This window comes from Lipotes vexillifer, unplaced genomic scaffold, assembly GCF_000442215.2.
Source record: "Lipotes vexillifer unplaced genomic scaffold, Lipotes_vexillifer_v1.1 scaffold252, whole genome shotgun sequence".
NCBI classification, from domain to species: Eukaryota; Metazoa; Chordata; class Mammalia; order Artiodactyla; family Lipotidae; genus Lipotes; species Lipotes vexillifer.
Genome location: NW_006773367.1, coordinates 1,782,747 through 1,806,412, shown reverse-complemented (window position 1 = coordinate 1,806,412; position 23,666 = coordinate 1,782,747). Strand labels below are relative to the sequence as shown.

Sequence of the window (23,666 nt, the reverse complement as noted above, 5' to 3'; positions counted from 1 at the left end):
TTATTCTGCCTCCTCCTATCACTCAAGTAAGTTGTCATCCAAAGGCACAATCAGTACAACAGAGGACACAAAGCCACTCACTGATAGGGAAGGTGTAAGAGAGGGCGGCTGGTGCCTCAAGAGCTGTGACTCATTAGAATCCATAAAGCTTTTCTACGAGATCAAGTATCAATGAAGCTATTGTAAGGTTACAGCTATATAAATGTAGGCTAGTTATGAATTCTCACATGGCAAGAGCATTTTCGAAAAGAGGAAAGGGCACCAGTGCCTGGGAAACCACTCAACACGAATGCTGCCTCAGTTACATAAGAGTGGCTGCCCACACCTACCATTTTGCTAAATGCAGGTAGTGCCTATAAAGAGAAGGGACCCTTTGGTTCAGCGCTCCCTGAATTCATCTTGTGCCATTTTGCCAAGCTTTGAACCCTAAGAGCTGCAGAGTCAAGCCTAACACCGTTGCCGACTGCTGTTAGAGATCCAAGAAAAAAAACAGAAAATTTTTATTAGTCTTAAATACTGTTTTCCAGAAATCATAAACCAAATAGAAAACAGATCTTTGTCACAAAAGACAAATAGCAGTAAAGCACTTTATTAAATAGTTTAAAATTTGTACCTACCTTTACCATTTTGAATATTTCAATATCAGAATTGTAATAAAAACATTCTCCTAGAATGTGTAAAATTTTAAAAGGAGCAATAAATGTGGCAAAATGCATAAGCCAAGTTGGATTTTAAAAATCTTCTGTGAATTATTATCAAGGTTATCAATGATTTCAGTTCAGAATCAAGCGTGTGGAAAGAACAAATGAAAAAGCAGAGTGAAAATGGTCCAGAATTTAGGAGGGATACTATCACAAAGAAAATAGTTCCAGTATTTTTCTCTCAAAGACTCAGAAAATAGAATTTACCATTTAGATCCCACTAAAATGGCCGCTAAATGCTATGAATCCAGTTTCACAACCATCTTTCTAGATTTTCATGTTTTACTCAATATTTCAAGGAAAACTTCACCAAATTTTAAACAATTTTATGCTTACGGGTATTATTTTTCAGGTTCTGGCAGAAAATAATAATTAAGGTAACCTTAAAGGGTGCTTGTATTGGAGACCATTTGCACCTAGCGTTTCTTATGACTAATCGTAACAGAGGCGGATCTTACCCTCAGCAAGACACTTGCTTGTAAACAGACACACATGAAGGAGCTCTTGTTAATAATAACAGCAAACCTTAGTATTGTTGAATTTTCAATGTTTTGAAAGCATGCCAATGAATACTTCTGACATCATCATATTACTTACTGATGACTAGAAATTAGTATTTTTAAAATTTGTTCTATTTTCAGATGTGCATAAAGTAGAAAAGGTACTTCTTTCAAATATGAACATTGGAATTTTCTTCCTCTAAAAAAATCATAATGCCAGTCAGATATTTTCTTCAAATATATGATTTCATAAATTATTATATAATCCTTAGAATACTGATTAAAGAATTATCAAAAATGCTGTATTATCAGGTATATATTTATAAGAACATTATATTAGTCCTTAATCTTTCAATATGATACATAATTTGTATTTATCTTTGAACCAGTTAAAGATAAAAGCAGGAAAAAAAAATGTGTGTTCTTCCAAAACCAGTAGTCATTTAGTAAAATCTATTAACATTATTTTTTAAAATATACATTATACAATTCACTGTGGCAATCGCCATTGTTTAACCCGCCCCTTGCAGAGCAGGCTGATCCATTCATCCTAGTTGTTCTTTGTATAGTTGTTCACATTCCCCTTGCCTTTCTGTTGCATAAATTATTCAAACTAAATAAAAGGAACTCGAAATAGTGAAAAAGGAAGAATATCAGAATGTAAGGAGAAAATACCTGAGGACCAGAAGCAAAAGAGGTGAGTTTTGTAACTAAAATTGAAGAAAAAAAAAAAAATGTAAAGGAATTCAGTTACACCAGTGGAAAAAGGGCTAAAACATAAAGTAAAATGGAAATAAGTGTCAGAGAAAATGCAGACAAAAGAATGACGCATCTACAGAAAAGACAAGAAATGAAAATCCGTAAGACAGCATAGAGAGACAGTAGAGCTACCTGGTGGGTGGGTGGGAATGACACAACACAGCAGCAGGCCAGGAAAGGCCAGGAGAGCATCTTAAATCACTTTACCGGTGGTACCTCTCATTCACCCAGTTTACTTTATTTCATTATGCGTTATTTTAACCCACAGCTGAGCACAGTATAAGTTTGTTTTGCTTCTCCTTCTGAGTTCACTGAAAACCTCAACTAGTATTTCAAGTTACACCAGGTTATGCCTACCACTTAGGGCCTTCAAGATTTTAAGGGGGGGAAATAATCATTCCTGTAAGATTCCATTCTTTAACGTTTAACTCCTCACCAAACGCCCCTCTTCAGACTCTGGCCTTGCACCAGTGCCTTCTGTTTTCCTTCCTCGAGCAGATCAGTAAAAATCAGAGAAAAAACGTTATGACCCTAGCATAGTTAAATACAGACCAGTCATCCCACAAGTTCACTCATCAGGGATGAATTCTGCCTGAGGCCTGAAGGTGCAAATACAGACTTACAGGATGGAGGAAAGGGCAGCAGGAGGGAGAGAAAGGGGCAAAGACAAAGTAGGCAAATAAAAGCAATGGCTAGATTTTAAATGTACAACCAACCAGAAACGACTAAAACTCATATTCTTATTTTACAGTTACATAAAATGAATAAAAGCAGAAAACGCCATAGTTTTATTCTAACATTGCAGAAAAACAGTAAACGCATGAAAAAAGAAAAATTAACTTCTGGCATGGCAAACATTTAAAAAAACTTACTAAACTCAATAGTAAGTTAACTACCTACATTCCTACGAATAACAGGTTCAAATCTCAGCAAAAAGTTAACAAATGACCTATCTGAAGACTCATAACCACAGAATTTGATCTGCATTTTGGAATAGACACTCGGGCAATCAGAGGACACACCTCGGCTACCAGCTGCAGTGTAGCTTCTGTGCCTTTCAGAACTTGTTCTCATGACCTTGGCAGCTGATCGCTCCCCCTTTCTAAAACCTGCCCTTGAAAATATTGCATATGCTTTGCCTCAGTGAGCTCCAAACTCTCCCAGGTGCGGCAGAGGCAAAACAGTGGGCAAAGGGCTCAGCTGCTGTGCAGAACCAGAAGGAAAGACGGGAGACGCTGATAATTAATATTGTCTGATACAATTCTGAAATTTCCCACCTTCTTGCCCTGCCCACCTCCACCCTCAAAGCTAGTCAGCTTTAAGCTCCATTCCTGGAAAGGAAGCTCAGCATGATGGTCTCAACCCACTTCATTTTCACGTCCTCCTCAAAACTGCTGCCCACAATTTCTAAGAAAAGTCAGAAGTGCGTCCTCCCCATAAGCTCCAACACAACAGCCTCTCTCAAGGAGAAATGGCTCAATGAAGAACTCCAGTTTTCCTGGAAGGCAAAATCCTCAGTCCCTACCCTTCTCATTCTCAGAAGGCAGTGGTCAGGTCATGGGTGTCACAGATAACGGTTACTTCAAATTCAGATTTTGGTAGTGATGGCAGCTGGTAATCCACAAAGATAAGGGCTTCCCCTGCTTTTATGCATGATACATTGTGTGCTTGGGTAATCTTACTTTGGGTTTAAAAAAATAACAGCTAAAAAATATTTTTTCAAATACTAAATAAGCCGTAATTCTTCTTCCTTCTTTGGACATTTTATGATCTCATCTATCCATCACCTCACAGACATTTTTAAAAACACCTAGACCGTGAAAGTTAAACAAACACGACCTACCATAGCATGTCAAGGTATGGTCAGAAAACTCAAGCCCGTTCAAAATGACAACTTTTTCTATTACTGTTTAACTGAAGTGACATATATGACTCTTTGTTTAAAGAGTCACACTCTTCACACACTGGATGTCTCCTTACAAATGACTATACTCCTAGGCCAGTTCTTTTTGTAATTCTCTCAGAAGCTGCCCTTGGTATCCTTAAATGCACTCTGAAACTTTGGTATCACCTTCATTACGATGTACTTTGTGCACATTCTCGGACGCTGCAATGCCCATACTAAGGCAACACATCACAGAAGTTGGCAGCAATGCTATCAGCAAGAATTTGGCTTCAGAATCAGAAGTGATTCATCATACATTCTAGCAGCAGAAAAACAACACACTGCTATTTTAATCCCTTGGTGCTTTCAAGAATCAAAAAACAGTAAAATAATTAAAGCAAAAGCAACAAAAATCATATCTGCTGTAAGGTTTGTAAAAACATTATTCACTTTTAAGAGTTTTCAATGAAATCACTCAGGAAACAACAGACTACTTACCTTATTTCATATTACTTATTACAATGACAAATCAAGTTTTGACTTAACACAATTTCAGGAGAAAACAGGTAGTCCAAACTTCTGCAAAGTAGCATACTGAAATTCTAAGTGTAGAAAAACAAACTTCTCATTTGCATTAGTAAATAAAACCTCTCCTAGTGTTTCAAAACTAATACACTTCTTTCATTTTCTCTCTCCATTTTTCAGAGTACTCTAAAGTCTAAATGAATGAGTGTGCTACTGTCTCTATCACGACCGAACAGAGAAACCTGATACTGTGGGTGACTTATTCAGAACAACCCCCTTTTCTAGAGATAGTTATATAATAATATAATACCATAATAAATACTACTGGTCTAATGTAATAATGGAACTCGCTTATGTCCTAACGCTCTATTTAATAAACATGAAAGAAATCTCTATCCTGGGTCATTCTAACTTCCTGAGAACACAGTACGTTGATAAGTCACTAGAATTATCAACCAGCATTTCTATAGAACTATCCAGGTATATCTAAGGTTTACTGCAAACTTAAAAAAAAAAAAAACAGCTACTCTGTCGTTGCGACCAAGTATTCAGGGCCAGACGGGGAGACTGATCAAGAACTCCATCCAGTGCTCTCTTTCGGGGACCCCTACCTTTTCCAACACTTCTTCTGTCTCCTTTCGTTTCCGTTTTCGGGGTCTCCTGTTCACTCGGACCCATTTGGCGACCTGAAGTTCAAAAACCACAGGGCATTTTAAACACAACGACGGGTCCTGAGGGCCGCCCCTCAGCGTGAGAAACAAACGATCGACAGCCTCGCGACATGGCCTTCCTCGGCTTCACCTGGGGGAGCCACAGGCACCCTTCGGGGCTCGCGGGACCGCCTCAGCGCAGGGGGCCCTCGGGTCTGCGGCGAGCCGAGGCCGCGACCTTCGCCCCGGCCGCTCCCTCCGTCACGGGCCCGATTTGCCGCCCCCGCGCCGGTGGGAGCCAGAGCCCCCGAACGAGGGCCATCTTACCCACCGCTGCCGCGCGACGCAGCCGACCGGGGTCTCCGCGCCAGGGATGCAACGCGCGACCCACCGCCCGGGGAGGGAGGGAGCCCAAGGACCGCGCCGCCCGCACTCCCCTCGGCGCTCACTTGCCGCACGAGCCCGCACTCCGCCCCGGCCAGGCGCTCCCTCTGCAGTGGCTGCGGGGGAAGGGGACAGAGTCAAGTTTTTCCCGAGAGCCGCCCCAGCCTCCCGCCCCCGCGCCCCACCAACTCGGCGCGCCAACGCCGTACCTCGCACGCAGTAGGCGAAGGTGAGAGCCTGGCGCCGGAACCCGCGCCCAGGGCCGTCCGCCCCGCCGGCCCGCCGGAGAGCGGGGAACGCTCGAGGCCCGCAACACCTAAGGCACAGCGCGGGCGGCGGGCTAGCGCGGGGCCGAGGCGGCGGCGCGGGCGGCGGGCGGGCGCTGGGCGGGGGCGGGGCCTGCCTTAAAGGTATAGGCGGCCGCGCCGCCCTCCCCGCAGGTCGCCTCCGCCCCGACCCCCGCCGGCGCTCCGCCTGTGTTATTGTTCTCTTCGCCAAACATCTTTCTTCTCTCCCTGCGTCCTGCCCGCGCCCTCCCACGCGCGGGCCGATCCCCGGCGCGCGCACTTACTTTTCCAGCCCACAAGCCTGCGGGACCCCGGGTACCGCGAAAAGGCTTCTTGGCCGCGGTGGGAGCAGAATTGCTGCCCGCCGGCAGGCGAAAAGGCTTAGCGGCAAAAGCTCCCTCAATGCCGCGGCCAGCCTGAACTCGCCCTTCGGGTCAGAAACCTAAGTGTCCAGATGGCCTTCACGGAGGGAAAGGAACTTTCCTAATGGAGTTTTCTCTGGGAATGCATTAGACGCCACTGAGTTGACCTTTTTCAGTGGCCCCTCCGGACTCCGGGGCGGTGGCAGGTGACCTCCTGGGGTAGAAGCCGCGAGCGCGTGAAAGGCGAACCCGGGGCTCCGCCCGCGCGTCGCGGGAGCTAACGCGCTCTGGGTGAGCCCGGCCGGCGCCGCGCTTGCCCGGCCTGTGGACCCCTCCAAAGCGACTAGTAGAATTTAAGAAGGGGACAATACGTCTTCATAAATAGGGGTAAACTTTCCACTCAAGTTTATAAAAGTGTGAGATACCCTCAGTTTTTTCCGCCGACCCCCAAAAGGCTTTCTTTCCATCCTCAGCAGAAGTGGGCTGAGCCAGCCTGGGGGGTGAGTGCTTTGGGAGAAGAGTCGGGTCGCACTCGGCGTTTGCTGATGTTGACCATTCCTTTAACTTTATCGCATTTCTTTAAAGAAAATCTGTCTTGCCCTCTCTTTATTGCTACTCCATCCTTCTTTCAAGATCAAAAGCTTTAGATCAAAGCCAAGATCAAACTCACTACTTTAAATAGAAGCAACTTTGCCATGGAGTATTTTACACAAAGGGAGCTTCTTAATGGAGACATCAGAGTGGAAAACTTTATTTTATCCCTTCATCCCAGATTCATAACTGGACTAACTTAAAATTACACTGATGATGCACTTCTGTTTCCTAAAACAACAGGACTGCTCAAACGGGAGATTCTTGACTTGGTGTTTGTGTTAACAGGAATTAAAAAAAAAAACAAAAACCTATGTAGAGTTAAATCAACATATTAACCGTTATCAGCTAAGTGCTATGAAATGCATGCTCGTTTGCCAAAAATTTTTTCAAGGTGTTATCGAATCTTTTTATATATAATGTACAACCATCACATACAGTTTTTTTACTGTAAAAGAAATGCACAAAAATAGATAGGCTTGCAAGCCTCAAATGCACATCAATATAGACAGGTACAAATTACAAAAGATGAAGTGGGTTATGTAATTGCAGAGCTGCTTAATTTTAAATGGAAATAAAACTTTGAACTATTTAAGCTTCCATGCTACTAATAACAGTTCCAGAATCAATAGAAATCTATCACTGACTGACATTTCCCTTTACCCACTAGAATTTTTTTTCTTGGGAATTCACCATGTCTAAGATCCCTGATACAAACAGTTCAATATTGATGTACAGTGCCATGCCTAAATGGACCTCTCTTAAGTGTCCTCTTTGTTGATTTAGCGACAATTTAAAAACATGTCTTAGAAGAAACAAAAACCAAAGTAAATTCCAACAGTCCAGCAGCAGGAAGAAAGATAACTATTGCAAATTAAACCTTATACAGACTTCTATGAAAATCTGCTGTTACAGCTGGGTAGTTAGTACTTGAAAGCTTTTTCCCCTTATAATTTTCATCTGGTTGTGGTCTCAAATACACACACACACACACACACACACACACACACACACACACACACATACAAGATTGTTCCTCATTCTAAAAATCCCTTTGAGCCAGTGGAAAGATCTTAAGAACTGAGACCTGGGAACACCATCTCGGTGCCATTGACAGTCTCCTTTCTTGCTAGCACCCAGTTCACAGAGAATCTAACGGTTTCTGGCACAAGCTGAGCAAGAAAACATCCTACTGCTACTCTGCTCTTCTAGGACTCTGAGTGGGTAGCAAAAGCTGTGGTCCATTCTAAGTGCCTACTAACTTGTCTCCTTGTTTGTCCTCTTGCCCCCCAAACCCACCCCCTCAATCTTTCTTCTCCACAAAGAAACCAGAATGGTATTTACAAAGGTAGTTCAAATGGTATCACTTTGCTTTACTGAGAATGCATTTCCTTTTCTTTTTTGCCTGGCTGGCTCCTACTTATTCTCTAGTGCTGGGCTTAAACAACACTTCCCCAGAAATGTCTTCCTCACTTCCCAATCCAGATTATGTCATCCCACTATGTTTTCCTATTTATTTCCTTGAAAGTAATTATCTTTTATAGATATTTAAATTTTTATTATTTTTTAAATAATTTTTTAAATAATTATTTATTTTTGGCTGCATTGGGTCCACTGCTGCACGTGGGCTTTCTGTAGTTGCAGGGAGCAGGGGCTACTGTTTGTTTTGGTGCGCGGGCTTCTCATTGCGCCGGCCTCTCTCGTTGCGGAGCACTGGCTCTAGGGCGCGCGGGCTTCAGTAGTTGTGGCTCGTGGACTCTAGAGCACAGGCTGAGTAGTTGTGGTGTGCGGGCTTAGTTGCTCCGCGGCATGTGGGATCTTCCCGGACCAGGGCTTGACCCCGTGTCCCCTGTATTGGCAGGCGGATTCTTAACCACTGCGCCACCAGGGAAGCCCTAAAATGTTTTATTTTTATTGAGACATTATTCTTTAGAAAAATTTGTGCAGATAGCACAGAATCCCCGTGTGCCAACATAACCCACAGTTTCCTTTATTATTAATTTCTTGCATCAGTGCCGAGAATTTGTTACAATTAATGAACCAATATTTGATACATTATTAAGTAAAGTCCATAGTTTACATTCGGGTTCACTCTTGTGTTGTACAGTTCTATTATAACTATTTTTTATTAATTTATCAAATATCTATTTCCTCGACCGGATTTTAAGGTCCAGGAAGAAAGAGATCCTGTCACTTCTGTTCCTGATTTTTGTCCAGTCACTAAAAACACTGCCTGGCACATAGTAGATGCTCAATAAATGTGTTACAGTAAGTGAATGGAAGGATAAAGGAATAAATGACTGAACGAATGGCATATGAAATTTCATGGGGGAGAATCTTAAGAAGAAGATCTTTCTAATTAACTCTTGCTTGTTTCTCTACTAAAATATCTTAATTTGTAAAGAGCACAGAATTATACATTTTTAAAAAGGAGACACCATGGGTTATCAGTTACATTGCCAGGGTACTTCTAAAATGACCTTTTTAAAAAAATAAAATAGAAATGGGAACTAAAAGTTCCTAATTCCCTCATACATTATTCACTAAAATTGTATCCCAAAATGGTGGTAGGAGCTGGATTTAATCTGGAATGAAATATTAACATATTTCATGACCCTGGAAAAGTATTAATTCTCTTTGATCATGTTCTATATGACCTCAACACGTTCCTCCTTTTGTCCACCTAAATCTACCTTTCTTCATCCGGGGACCCCAGTGAAGGACCCCAGTGAAACTTGAAGAAGACGACTTTTTAAAACATTGAATTCTGTAGCTGGGGATGAATATACTCTAATAACTGTCTTTGAAAATGTGGTGAAAGCACTTTAAAGCTATCTTTTAAAAACAGATGTCTTCTATTTTAATTATATCTTTAAAAATGGCTTGTCTAGTAGAGATGCAAGTTTTTTAAAAAAAAAAAAATGTTTCAAGAAACTTTCTTGTCAAAGCAGTTTATAACCGCTGAAGACAATTTCAGAAGCTGAGGAAAATGCCATTGCTTTAAAATAAAATCATTACTTAACCTAGTGGCTGGAGATTACTTTTGGAGGGAAAATCCTTTCTCTGTTTTCTTTTTTTAGTCGAGAGAAAGTAACTCCTTGAAATGACTCCTTTCACTGGAAAATGATAGTGATACAAATTTCATATTGTTAATATGGATGTGTGCCTCTGCTTGGTGATGAGGTACAGTCCAGAGGAATGAGAACCAGCAGCATGCCTTCCTAGGCAACCAGAAGGCTGAAAGGGCTAATGAGGGAAGCCCTTTAATTAGACGGAACAGCTTCAGATGGCAAATTACACTCCCTTGTGCACAGCAGAGGGAAAACTATCCACTATAAGAAGTCAAAAGACTTTTTAATACCAAACAAGGTAGAAAGGTCCAGAAGCTTTTGCTGGCTTCAGAAGGGCTCTATAGCCAACATATATTCAGGGTAAATTAGAAGGTAAGAGTCTACACATGTCTGGAAATAAAATCAAGGTTAGTTCAGGTTGCAAATAATAACAAGCAAGAAGCAGAGGCAAAGTTATCCAATGTTTATGTCTTTAAATTTTGCTCTATCATTTTAAAATGTAACATTCCTTTATGATATCTTTATATTTGACTTATATGACTTTAGAAAAATTATAATTTGTATTATTGCCCGTTCTGTCTCTATGTTAGAATGAATGCCTAATTTCTTTCTGAAGAACATTTTGGCCCTGCCAAATGAACTTCTCAGTGGAAGTCCTTATAAAGCATAGTTTTCAAAAAAGGAAATCCATCCCACACTTGCTTCGCAGTGACCTGGCTGACAGAATCTCTCCTCTCAGTAACCATAACCCTGAACTCACTGTTGCTCAAAAACTTTTACAGAGCTTGCCTGAGGTAGCATGCTTAGTTCTTCCATTTCTTGATCCCCTCTGAAAATCTGATGAAGCATTTGCTATCAACTACTGGCTCCCCAGAGAAAAATACACCAAGGTGCACAGCCACCCAACACACCAATTGTCAGGAGGTTCACAGAGTTTGCGGATACCAAAACTCCTACCCAGGAGAGTCTAAGATTTTCTTGGGTTAAGGCAGACCACCTCACAGCTGGTGCAGGATGCATCTTACTGGTGCTCTGTGAAATTCCTTTTATCGCATTACGTTCCGGGAAGAAGCCATCAACCTTTACTGAGGTGCGTTATAAAAACAACTCGTAAAATCCATCACAGTGCTTACCGTAAGGATGGTTTTAGATGGTTGTTTATTATATTAAATAGTAATTTTCTGTGAGGACCCATAGGAAAAACTTCCCCTTCGTATCAACATCAGGAATAGTTGGACTTAGGCAACTGGTTTGTTTTACCTCATGAACACTGCAAATTGATCCTTTTTCCTTCTTCTAGAAAGCTCTGTGACCCTACATTAAGCCAGGTATAGGAACTTCAGGGGGTACATATTGTATGCTAATGTAATTCCTGGTCCCATCTTATTTTCCTAACGTTATTTTCACATTGCTTCGGTTTTCTTATTTTAATTTACTTTTATCATGCTATATTTTGCTTTCTAAGAGTTTGCTTAACTCTCTTTTGAACAAGGAGGAGTATAAATAAATAAAATATTCTGGGTTTATTTTTTCTTTCTTTAAATTTCTTTTTCTCTTTTGGAGGGAGGAAGGGGGTCTGAAAAAAATTTTATGGCTCTAGTATTTCGCTCCATTAACACTTAGAAGTGAAGTATAGAAGGTAAGGACTTATGATTATACCCCATTTATAAAATTTGAGGAAAAGAACTGTTAAAAAATAAAGCCAAAAATAAATATAATACTGTACAAACATCACAGAGGACTAATATAAAAATGTTAACCAACCAAGTATTTTATCACTTTTGATATCAAAACCAGAGGAACATATAGACGGGTTATTCACTTAACAAACACATTGAGTTTGCCTACTGCAAAACAGAACACAAAACAGAACACAAAGATGAATAAGACACCATCCCTGTCCTCAGGAGACTAGTATGACCAGGCGGTAAGGCGGCATGGTATAAAGAGTGCGCAGACAGCCTGTCTGGGTTTGAATCCAGGCTCTGCCACATATTAGCTGTCTGACCTCTTTAAGCCTCTTTCTCATAGAGTTGTGAAGATCAAATGACACATGCGATGTGCTTACAAGAGAAGGCAGTTGTTACTTATCAAAAGCGTAGACTACCGGAACTAAGAAGCAACGCAACGTCGCTAGAAGCTGGAGGAAAGTGACCTGAAGACAAAAAAAAGTGCTGAAGCACTACATATATCAGAGACCGTGGAACCTCAGAACTGGTAGAAAGAACCAGAGTGGCCAGTTTTGTACAAGATTAAGTTTACAAAGCACTTCCACATATAGACTGTTCTGTTTGTTTCTCATACTGTCCCATCTTCAGGATGAAGAGACTGAGTCTCAGGGAACTATAGTGCTTTTAATATCTCATACTGTGTGGCCCTTAGACCTCCTGGCTGGAAATGTAGTGTTCTTTCTACTCTAGCAGGAGAGCTTAGGGAACATCTAGCCCGACTGTCTCGCTTTAAGATATTTGCTTATTATGTGGATCAGATCAACCATACATTAAAACACAGCCCGTAAAATATAATCCCATACCATAAAGGTCTTTAGAAATTTTAGAAAACAGGTATAAGTATATCCTCCTCAATCCCCATATGACTGCAGTTCTTTACAGGCACTTAACATTCTTGGACACTATAATCTTAAAGAGTTTCACAGGTGAAATATAAAATTATGTAGGTGTGGTTTTAGATCAGTGGTTGCCAAACCCTGACTGCTCATTAGAATCACCAGGAGGGTTTACAAATCCTAGTGCCCAGGAGGCATTCCAGGCCACTTAGATTCACATCTTCGAAAGTGGACCCCAGGCATCAGTCAGTTTACAAGTCCCCCCTCCCCGACCAGGGATTCCAATGGGCAGCCTGTATTGAGAACCACTGGTTTGGATCATTTTAATGATGACCCATCTCTAATAGGTTACTATGAAGAAATTCCAGGCGTTTGAGAGACATCTAAATTTCAAGGTCAATGCCACAGAGGACAGCCACCTATTGTGTTCTATTACAACAAGTCCCTTTGGGCAGATGGCAGACACAAAGCTGGACAGGATGGGCTGTCAGGCTGACCTAGGGTAGCATTTCCTATAGCTTACTCTTAGGGATAAACTTCAGGGCAAGATTACTTAAGCGTGCCTGTGCGCACGCACACACACACACACACACACACACACACACACACACACAAGAATTAAAAAGAAGTGGAAATGGAAGATCTCAACACTACCCAGAAGGAAGGCAAGAATGGATGGATATTTGACTGTCTAGAGTTTTTCCAGGTTCCTGGTTAATATGATTCTGGATCCTGACTGAAAGAGCATAGATTCTTGTCTTCAGAGACCCTGATTTTAGTGCTGACCTGGAATTCTGTATACATGAGGTGGTATTTCCCACTCATCCCCTGTGAACAATGCTCTAATTATGTTGATGGCTGCCACACATTCCCTGGAAACAAGCATTTTGCATTTGGAAGATTGCTGGCTAGGATTAGAGGACAGTGGGTACCAATGGAAAAGACCCTTTGCTGCGTGCAAAAGCTACTGTTTTACACAGAAAGCAACCTGGGTAGCTTGAGTCTTGGGTACCGTGCTCTAACCAAATGGGCTTCCTTGTTTAGAAAAGACACACGGGCTTCGCTGGTGGCGCAGTGGTTGAGAGTCCACCCGCCGCTGCAGGGGATGCGGGTTCGTGCCCCGGTCCGGGAAGATCCCACATGCCGCGGAGCAGCTGGGCCCGTGAGCCATGGCCGCTGGGCCTGCGCGTCCGGAGCCTGTGCTCCGCAACGGGAGAGGCCACAACAGTGAGAGGCCCGCGTACGGCAAAAAAAAAAAAAAAAAGAAAAAAAAAGAAAAGACACACTACATCAATGCTACAGGGAAACTACTCTCTCAAAATGCCTTATATTATTTATTTATTATTAATTATTATTAATCCCAACCAGGGATTGAACCCGGGCTCCAGCAGTGAAAGTGCCAAGTCCTAACCAGTGGACCACCAGGGTGTTCCCATGATATTAGTCACTAATATAAAACACCAACCTATATGTTAACATTTCACTAGCTTGAAAAGCAAATACTCACGTCTGGGTCCCTTTGGTTATTCCCTAAACTGGAATGGGTGTGGTATCTGTAAGTGTGTGCATATGGAGTGCCCGTGCTCCCTGGAGTCTGTGGCCCTTGGCATGTCTATTTTTCTTTTTCCAACATTTCTATTTTTTAAAATCTTGGCACTCAGACTCTGTTGTCTCCCAAAGGAACCCCATGAAGTCACAATTTGCAAAGTCACAAGAGGAATGGGCCTAAGTCATCCTACCTCTATAGAGAAGTAGGATCACACACATACGCATACACACACAGTGTAGGAAGAATAAGATCCATCACAACTGGGGAGAGATGGCTGTCCCAAATGCAAATAATATATGAAAAAAGCTATTTTCCAGAATGTTTGTTCACCAAACATTTAGATCCATATAAGAGATGTTCCAGAAGAACAATGGGAAGGGCCAGAATTAATTGGCTGCTAATCTCTACTTTTTGTAGGATGTTTCCTCCAGCGGTGGATTAAATCAGTGTTTAATGCTACACAGGCCCAGCTGTGTCCATATTAGGAAATCCTGAGCTCACATCTCTCTCTCTCTCTCTCTCCCTGTGAAAAAAGGAGGTATCCTGCCTCCCTTTGCTCTGCTTCCACCCCCTGCATGTGTAGGTGGGAGAGTAGGAGCCCGGGAATGTGAACTTGATCCACCATTGATCAGCCAGGCAGCAAACTCTCATTGTTCTTTAGATACCAAACATAACTTCTTTCTAGTAGGGATAAACCCAGCCATTCTGCACACAACACAGCTTTTGTGCTCAGTAGTATGAGATGGAAAAGAACCACAAAGAACATTAGAGCTTCATTAGACTCATAAACATCTCTTAATATGCAGAATTTAAGAATCCACCCAGCTAATTTATATTCATATTAATATTAGGTATGTTAGAATCTCAAACCTAACAATCTTCTGGTCACTTGATTGTTTTTATAATTATGGATTTCAATTTACAGTTTAAATACTGTGGTCTGTTTTAGCTTTGCCTTCTATTTGAGCACTTCCTATTTCACTACCTTGCTCTCAGGTTCAAGGGCACTGGAAATCATGATAATGTACAACCAAATATGCTGTTGCTGTTTTCGGTGCTGGCTTGTGAATGTGGCTTAAGTACCTCTGTACAAAGCCACGTGTAATGGGAAACACACACCTGAGAACTTAGACCTAGGAACCCTCCATTCTTGCCATCTAGAAGCTATGTAACCCTGAGCATGTCACACAACCCATAGGAAACCTGCCTCGCAGAGCTGTGCTGAGGACGAAATGAGATGGTGCATAAAGGGAGAGGCACTAAGTAGACCACTAAATGCTAATTCCCTTCCTCTTTCCCCTCAGAAGCAAACGCCGGTCTTTTTTTTTTTTTTTTTTGGTTTTTGCGTTATGCGGACCTCTCACTGTTGTGGCCTCTCCCGTCGCGGAGCACAGGCTCCGGATGCGCAGGCTCAGCGGCCATGGCTCACGGGCCCAGCCGCTCCGCGGCATGTGGGATCCTCCCGGACCGGGGCACGAACCCGCGTCCCCTGCATCGGCAGGCGGACTCTCAACCACTGCGCCACCAGGGGAGCCCCTAGCAAACGCCGGTCTTGTATTTTGAACCTAAGTAACCTTTGAAAGGTCTCAACCATAATCGAGTTGTGACATCCTAATAAAAAGCCACCACACAGACACGATGCCACTGGACAGAGCCTGCAGAGATATGACACGTCTGAGGCGCTGCAAACCACTGCCTGTCCCTTCCCAAGGGACTGGTGGACAAAATGGAGCAAGTTCTCCTCCTCGTATGCCTGATTATAAAGGAGATCGTTCTGCTTCTGACCCCACCTCGCTCAAAACAATAAGCCCACTGTTGTTACAGAAAGGCCGTAAAATGAAATTTGATATTTCTACATTCTTCTCTGAAGATACCAGCACGATCTGGTGCTAGATGCAAAAACATCTGAAATCCTAATAGTAGCTACATGCATTTAAAACCAATATAATAATTAAGAACTTGGGCTTTTTAGTTAGACAGATTTGCTTTTCCTCATCTATAAAATGGGTATAATAATGATGTCAGTCTTAGAGAGCTGTGGCTAGAAAAAGTACATAGCAATTATGTGTAATGTACTGAGCACTGTACTCAATAAAATGCACCTACTCAATAAAATGATAGCCCTTTTCTCATTCTGGATATTCTAATAGGCAAAATAGCACACCCCAGTGCACTGTGGGGAGGAGAGAAGGATTAAATAAAAAATACAATTCTATAGGGAGTTACACAACCTATACATTCTTGGATTTACCCATTTACAGTTTAATTCACTATAAGTATTTATGCCAAACTCAGGCAGACATCCCTCAGTTACGAGATCAATGACAGTGATGAAGAAATACAATTTGAGAAGCAGAGAACCAGTGAGAACTCAGGAGAAGCCAACTTTGTAATAAATACAACCAGGAAGAGTCTTAAAGAGAATGTGTCTTTGGTTGGCCGCACAAAATATGAAGCTTCAGCACGCATAGCTGAGGGAAAAGGGAGAGAGCACAGAGGGAAAAGGAGGTGGAGTCCTTGGAGCAAAGGCCAAAGGAGTCACTGGACCCGGGGGGTGACTTCTCCCCAGGGCAGCAGGCCACAGGGATGAAGGGGCTCTCTCCAGCCTAGTTGCGTTGTCACTTGTGCCCCTAGAGTCTCAGTCCCCCATTCTGATGTATTGACTCTGGCCTAGCTCCCGTGCATTTTCATGCCAATAAAGTTGCTGAAATTAAGAACCGAACTGTGACTCTTCGGGGCATAAATAATATCATATTGTAAAGTCTGGGCTGATAACAACCAGGATGCCCTTAACACTCTTAAGAAAAACCATCTGATCTATGACGCCCTCGATGTGGTTTGAAATTTCCCTCGGCCTACAAAGGAAAATATTTTTAGCATGTAGCACAGTTTGTAACAGACATATAAATGCACTGAAAATATAATTTTAGGAAAGCATCTGGGTTTAATCATTTCTTGTTATACCTCAACACCTAATAGGTTCTACTTGCTCAATATAAGGAGCACTGCAACATTCTGCTACAAACTATGCAGCAATCACTGTAGCAATTTCTCATAAATATTTCATGATTGGCTCTGTTTTTATTTTTAAAGTGGCAAATACTCTGATTTAACTATAAAAGCAGCATAGAAATGAAGTGCTCCTTCTGGAGCATTTGCCCCCAATGTCTTCCCCTCCTTCAAAAAGCAACCTAGAACTCACTGGACGATGCTTCCCAAGGTCATTTGGACAACAGACATATACCAGTACTTACTTTTATGTCTCAGAATGTATCCTAGCAATAGTTGCCACTGTCCAAGGTAAAACTCACCTGCAGTTTTTATTGATACGCAGGAATTTTAAGACATTAACAACCCTACCAAAATTTTTTTCATCTCCTGAGGGTCAAACAGGTTAATATCTGTGAATAATTGATTTTAATTAGTAGCAGTGATCAACCAGCATAAATGCTCTGGCAGATTGATTATTACTTAAGATTTCTCCCGGTAACCTTTCATATAGCAATTTTCCAGTGGAAGAGAAAAGAAAGGCACAAACAGGGTTTGCTTTTTTTTTTGATAGTGTACATTTGTAAAACACCACTCAGGACAAAACATATGAAAACTCTCCCGATATCACTCCTAACCAAGGGCAAGTTTTCAGTCTGAGGGCAATTCAACAGATTCCTGGAGAGGAAAGGAAGACACTCAGAGGAAAAGTAAATTCCAACTTCCTCCTTTCAGAGGTAACCAGGAGCTGAGGCCTCAGCGAGGTACTGGGCATAGCATATGGTGACATGAGGCTCAAAGTGGCTCTGACCTTCACTTAGGCCTGTTCCCCTCATTCCCCAAAGAAGCAGTGAGGACTCAGAGAAGGCAAGTGGCTCGCCCACAGGCACACAGCTTAGTGGTGTAGGGCTCTCTCCAAAGCTGCATCTAATGTTATCAATTATCTCCTTCATCCAACATAGAATATTGCAGAACAACAATTCACTGCCGCATGCTTTGTGAAAACAGTACATTGCATATAACACGCTTGACTCTGCTCCTCCATCCAGCCTCCACTCTTGTTCACTAACCTCAGAATAATGCAGCTTTGCATTTTATGCATCAGATTGTCTGAATCCCACTCAGAGAGTGATGGTAGCAATTATAACCAGACAGGATCAGAAGCAGAAAATACTGAGCTTGTAAAGGCCCAAAGCGAAGGATTGACCTGGAAGGATGGGGTCTTCTGCTGAATGAGCTGAACACACTCGTTACCAAGCGCCAATAAATCCTGGAGAACTGCCATTCAGAGATATGTGTGACACAAGTGCTGCCCTTTTTTTAACACACATTTGGATTTGGACAGTTTGACAATCATTGACTGTTACCCTGACCTGTGATACACTTGCTGGTTGGCTGCCACTGGGCTGTGCCACTGACACTCTCCTCTGGGTCAGCAGAGGGGACAGACGAGGGCAAAAGCCAGGGACTCTAGTTGGCATTTGTTTTGAAAGCAAATAGGCAGATACGGGAACCATCCCTTAAATGCTTTAGAAGGTACATAAAGACACTTTTTTGTTCAACCAATTGCGTTTTCTCACTTGTTGTTTTGGCCACCTGGTATTTATTATTTAATTTGGTTTCCAACTCAAGAGAGGAATAGTTGCATCTATCTTTCCAAAGACAATAGACCTAATCTCTACACACACTCACATTCATTCACTCCAAAAAAGATACCAGCTCTTCAGTACAATAATGCCCCGTACTTTCTTTCTTTCTTTTTTTTTTTGCGGTACGCGGGCCTCTCACTGTTGTGGCCTCTCCCGTTGCACAGCACAGGCTCCGGACGCACAGGCTCAGCGGCCATGGCTCAGGGTCCTAGCCACTCCGCGGCATGTGGGATCCTCCCGGACTGGGGCACGAACCCGCATCCCCTGCATCGGCAGGCGGATTCTCAACCACTGCGCCACCAGGGAAGCCCCGAATGCCCCGTACTTTCTATGCAAAATATTTTGTCAGACATACAGGGCTACCATTTAGATATATATAAATGGAAGAGGGTCTTGTATGCCTGTGACACATATGAAAAGCCTTGGAATGTGAGATTCACATTACTGTACACACAAAGCACATTTTTTTTTTTGGCCCTGTAAAGAATAGAAATGAACATATTCAGGAAAAATAGCTGTCATTAATTAAATTCAAAATCATCCCTGCTCAGGCTTTCTGCTGTATTCATTTATTCTCTCTTTATAGGTCTTGTAAAAACTAAGCCAAGAATGGGACCAAGCTAATTTGAATTAAAAGCAACTCTGCTAAAAATACAAAATGTCTTAGGTAGACTGAGGACTCAGGGTCCTAGAGCGAAGCCCTGGCTCTGCCATTAACTAGGGCTATGAGCTTGGGCACAGCTACCCCACGGATGAACAGATGAGCTCTTCTCCAAGACTTGCTCCTACCAAGGATTCTAAAGCAGACTGAAAGTCCTGCAACACCAGAAAAGCCTAAAATTTAACCATGAAGCAATAGAGGCCACACCCAAGAGATATGTACCACACAGATATTAAATATACACCTGTTCTATACGACATAGTGGCTCTCCACAAAAGAGGAGAAAAAAGCCCCATGTTCTAAAAGCAGCCAAGTGTTCCTAATCGCTTTCGTTGTCAGCAGGTGCTCCGGCAGCAGAGACGGGCAGAAATCCCGTGAGCACTGTGAACGGCCACAGTAGGAGCTGATGCCCCCAGGCCTGGGATGCAGATCTGAACACCAGCATGTACAATGATGCTGTGCGATGTCAAAGAGTCAAGGAGGCCTGCATGTGTGTGCACCCATGTACACAACTCACTGCACTGCTAGGTCTCAGGGCTTTCCCCCGGGTGGGGGAAGAGCACGATGCAAATATAGAATAACGTGCCTTTGATGAAGAGTCTACCAGAGTATGTCTTCAGCCTAATAGAAGACAGAATGGGGGCAGTTCTTCTTAAAAGGCAGAATTGAATGTCTTTTCTATTGACAAAAGGTTTGTAATCCGAAGTTGATATCCTTGTCATAGTTCTTTGAGTTTACCTTGTTCCTTCTTTCTAAAGATCTCTCTCTATGAAACAGATAAAGCAATGCTCAGGGAAATCCTGTTAAACAGAATCACTCTTTATAAGAGCTACAGTGCCCTCATTTAAGTGAATCTTCCTGTGGGTGCACAATATGTATGAGCCTGAAGAACAGGTAATGCCTGTGTGTTCAAACATGACCCACCAGACACTGCACCTTGAGGACAATCACATGCGCTCCCTTGCACAATAAGCTGGCCAACTTGTGACCAAGAGCGGGCAGGGGGGATGGGGGTGGTACAGCCGAGTCTCCAGCCTCCAAGCATGTTGTCTTCTAATGGACTTGGCCTCCTGGCTGAACTTGGCAAATACAGAAGTCAACCTCTACGGTTCCCCATAGGTCTCAAACTCAGAGCAGAGGCCCCCTGAGCACACCGTGAACAATGGTTGGTTTGCAGATGCTCCCACAAACCATGGGCTCCTGGGCAGGGGCTGTGCCCTTTCAGCTTTGTATGTCCACGGCCCAGCGCAAGGCTAGGCATATTGGTTGAACGAATAAACTAAACCACAAAGCCAAATATTTGGATTGCTCAGGAAGAACATAAAAGCGAAGGCCTCTAAGAGTTTAGATTGTACTCGGCAAAGAAGGAGAACCCTTTTCGCAGAATATATTTCAGAAGATGACATAATTATGGATTCTATCAGTCGGTCCCAGCCCTCCTTGTGGCGATCCTCATTCAGAGGGTGTGGCCTGAGTCTGGGACCTGTAGTTTTTTTTTTTTTTTTTTTTTGTAGCCTAGTTGACTTCCTTCCTTCCCTTCCCAACTTTTGTGTGATCTTCTAGAAAAAATTTTGCGGTACGTGGGCCTCTCACTGTTGTGGCCTCTCCCGTTGCGGAGCACAGGCTCCGGACGCGCAGGCTCAGCGGCCATGGCTCACGGGCCCAGCCGCTCCGCGGCATGTGGGATCTTCCCGGACCGGGGCACGAACCCGTGTCCCCTGCGTCGGCAGGCAGACTCTCAACCACTGCGCCCCCAGGGAAGCCCCTAATGATGCTTTTTTAAAGTATCCGTGTAAATGAATAGCTTCTAGACATAAAATTTCAAAAGTTGAAAACCAAGGAGCAGAAGTCTCTCTAACTGTGCCTCTCACTCCACGAGACTCCCTAGTACCTGCGTGGAGGGGAAAGACTTGGCCCTTCATCCAGGGAGTTTTCTTTCCAGCAAGGCTGCTGGCCCACCTGTCCAGGTATCTAACTACCACTCAAGCACTAGCACTCTTTGTATGAGCCTTCGGTGCGTTTTGTGAGAACTCTTCATTATCACATTCAGCCCTGTGCAGTCCGGCTGTGTCCTGCCTTACTCATCAATCCACTTTGCAGATCCTGCTCTCCATGCAAAGCAGGCAACAATAACTATTTCCTAAGAAGGAAAATGGAGCGGGAGAGATCACTGTTGCAAATGATAGTCAGAATGCATTCAGCTGATGTATTTTATCACTATGAATTTCATTCACCTGTCTATTTTGGGGGGGTGGAATCGCCTTGGTTACAGTGTGGCAGGGGCCGGGGCTGGGGCAAGTGAGCTGAGAGTGAGAGTAAGGCTCACTTAGGAGGGTGGGTCCTTTCCTCCGCTCCTCCGCCCGGGGAAGTTGCCTCCATTCCCCTTGTCCTGAGGCATTACCCACAGAGCCTTAATCATGCTATGACAAGCTAGTTAATCAACACCTCCCCTCACCCCCATCACTGAGATCTGACTCTGCCCCATGCTGCTCAAACATGCACACTTAGTTTCCACCACTAGACGCTGAACATGTCCCTCCCCCTGCCTGAAATCACCTTCTCCCCTACCTGTCCTTCAAGACTGAACTTTAAACGGCACCTCAATCCTTTCTGCTTCCACAGATGCAAAATGACCTCTTTCTTCCCAACTCTAAAAGTGAGTTAGTTTTACACCACTCGCGGCTCTCTGCCTTAGGTCGGTTATTTGTGTATCTATTTGTCCCACTGAATTATTAAGCATCCTGAGGGTAAAGCCTGTGTTTCTCTAATCTTTGAGTCATGCACAGTCCCTGGTAAAGGACAGATATACAGGCAACATTCACAGAAAGAAGGGAAGGGGCAGGGAAGGAAGGCACCTGGCTGGGAGGTACGATTTCAGATCCTGGAAGAAGCATCCCCTAGCAAATCTCATCCATCTGGTCTGGGATGCTTGACAGTTTTGTCGAAGCCTAAGATCTGACACAGTTACAAAGGAAATCTTCAAGGGAGAGGAAACACTTTTAATCCTTACTATTCACTTGGTGTCTAGTCATAGATTACTGTGAATGAGATTCAAATTCTTTCTGGAAATCAGGTTTTGAAAGGGAGAGAAAAGAAGGAAAGATACAGTGCTTTCATTTGGGGCACCAAAGGAAAATGTCTCCTGTTTCATGTGGTGCCTTACACTGTGAAGAGGTCAATACATTTGGACAGTGTCAAATCGGATGCCCCCCAATAATACACAACGCCTGGCACAGACCTTCAATTACCTACTTCTCCCTGGGAGAACGGACTCTTCCTTCCCACATTTGTCTCTCATTTCATCAGAGACTTTAAATTTTTGTGGACAGGATGCTAATGTCATTTGGGACCAAAAAAGTTATATCCAAAGCATATTCATTTATAAGGGAATAAAATACAGTATGGTTGACTTGAGTAATTTTTATAGGTCACTTTGAAAGGATTCACAAGAAATGTGGAACTAATCAGAGAAATATTGGGAATCAGCATTATTGTGGGCTAAACCTGTACCTTCCAAATTGACATGTTGAAGTCCTAGCCCCCAGTTCCACAGAATGTGACTGTGTTGGAGACAGGGCCCATAAAGAGGTGATTAAAGTAAAATGAGATCACATGGGTGGGGCCTCATCCAATCTGACCGGTGTCCTTATAAGAACAGGAGATCAAGACAGAGCTCTCTACACACACAGAGGAAAGACCATGTGAGGACACGGCAAGAAGGTGGCCATCGGCAAGCCAAGGAGAAAGGTCTTGGGAGAAACCAAACCTGCCCGCACCTTGATCTTGGACTTCCATCCTCCAAAACTGTGAGACAGTAAATGTCCGTTGTTTAAGCCACCTAGTTTGGTATTTTGTTATGGCAGCCTCAGCTAACTAATATGAGCACAAAGCCACAGATGCCAGAAATAAAGAAAATTAGGCTAAAAATGAAAGTATTTCAATAAAATCTCTCCTCATCTCTTGTGACTGCCAAGCAGTATATCACTCTGAGGAGCTTGTGGGAAGAGGGGCCATCGCTTCGATGAACGGTAAGTGACAGTGGTGACTCATCAGCAATGCAGGCCCTGCCCCAAGTGAGGACAGAGAACGTATCTCCAAGGATCCCTGACAAGATGTTTAGTCACTTAGAAATTGTTAATCTAACCACTGAACAAGAATGACAGCAAAATTACTAGGAGCCCAAAACCCACACCACATTATGGCCACGGCTATTATTGATATAAACGAACCAAGGATCTCATAACACATATAATTTGAAAAATATGATTTCTCTGGAATTTGCAAAATAACCAGTCTCAGTTTTCTTGAATGACCATTAAATGTAGAATTTTTACAGACACCACTAAGATTAAGCATCCTAATGGGCCTTTAAATTATGTTGATAATAGTACATAATCTGTGCTAAAAGAAGCCTACAAGTTATTCCTCTAACAAACCACCTGGCTTGCTCTGTGCTAAAAGCACATCATGGCCCCAATGACATGGAGTCTCTTGCATCATGTCTTATCAAGTTTCCTCAATTTTGTAACTGCAGCATT

The 23,666-nt window shown here is 43.0% G+C and overlaps 1 protein-coding gene across 2 annotated transcripts in view; it reads right to left on the bottom strand.

The window, feature by feature from the left end:
* AOPEP (aminopeptidase O (putative)) overlaps nt 1-23,666 on the bottom strand; it is a 318,679-nt gene that overhangs the window by 76,040 nt on the left and 218,973 nt on the right. For both annotated transcript variants that reach the window (XM_007448285.1, XM_007448286.1), the window contains 2 exons: nt 5,440-5,520; nt 4,982-5,056 (listed from right to left, as the gene is read on the bottom strand). In XM_007448285.1, the coding sequence (XP_007448347.1) occupies nt 4,982-5,056; nt 5,440-5,520 (156 nt within the window). The remainder of the gene's footprint in view (nt 1-4,981; nt 5,057-5,439; nt 5,521-23,666) is intronic.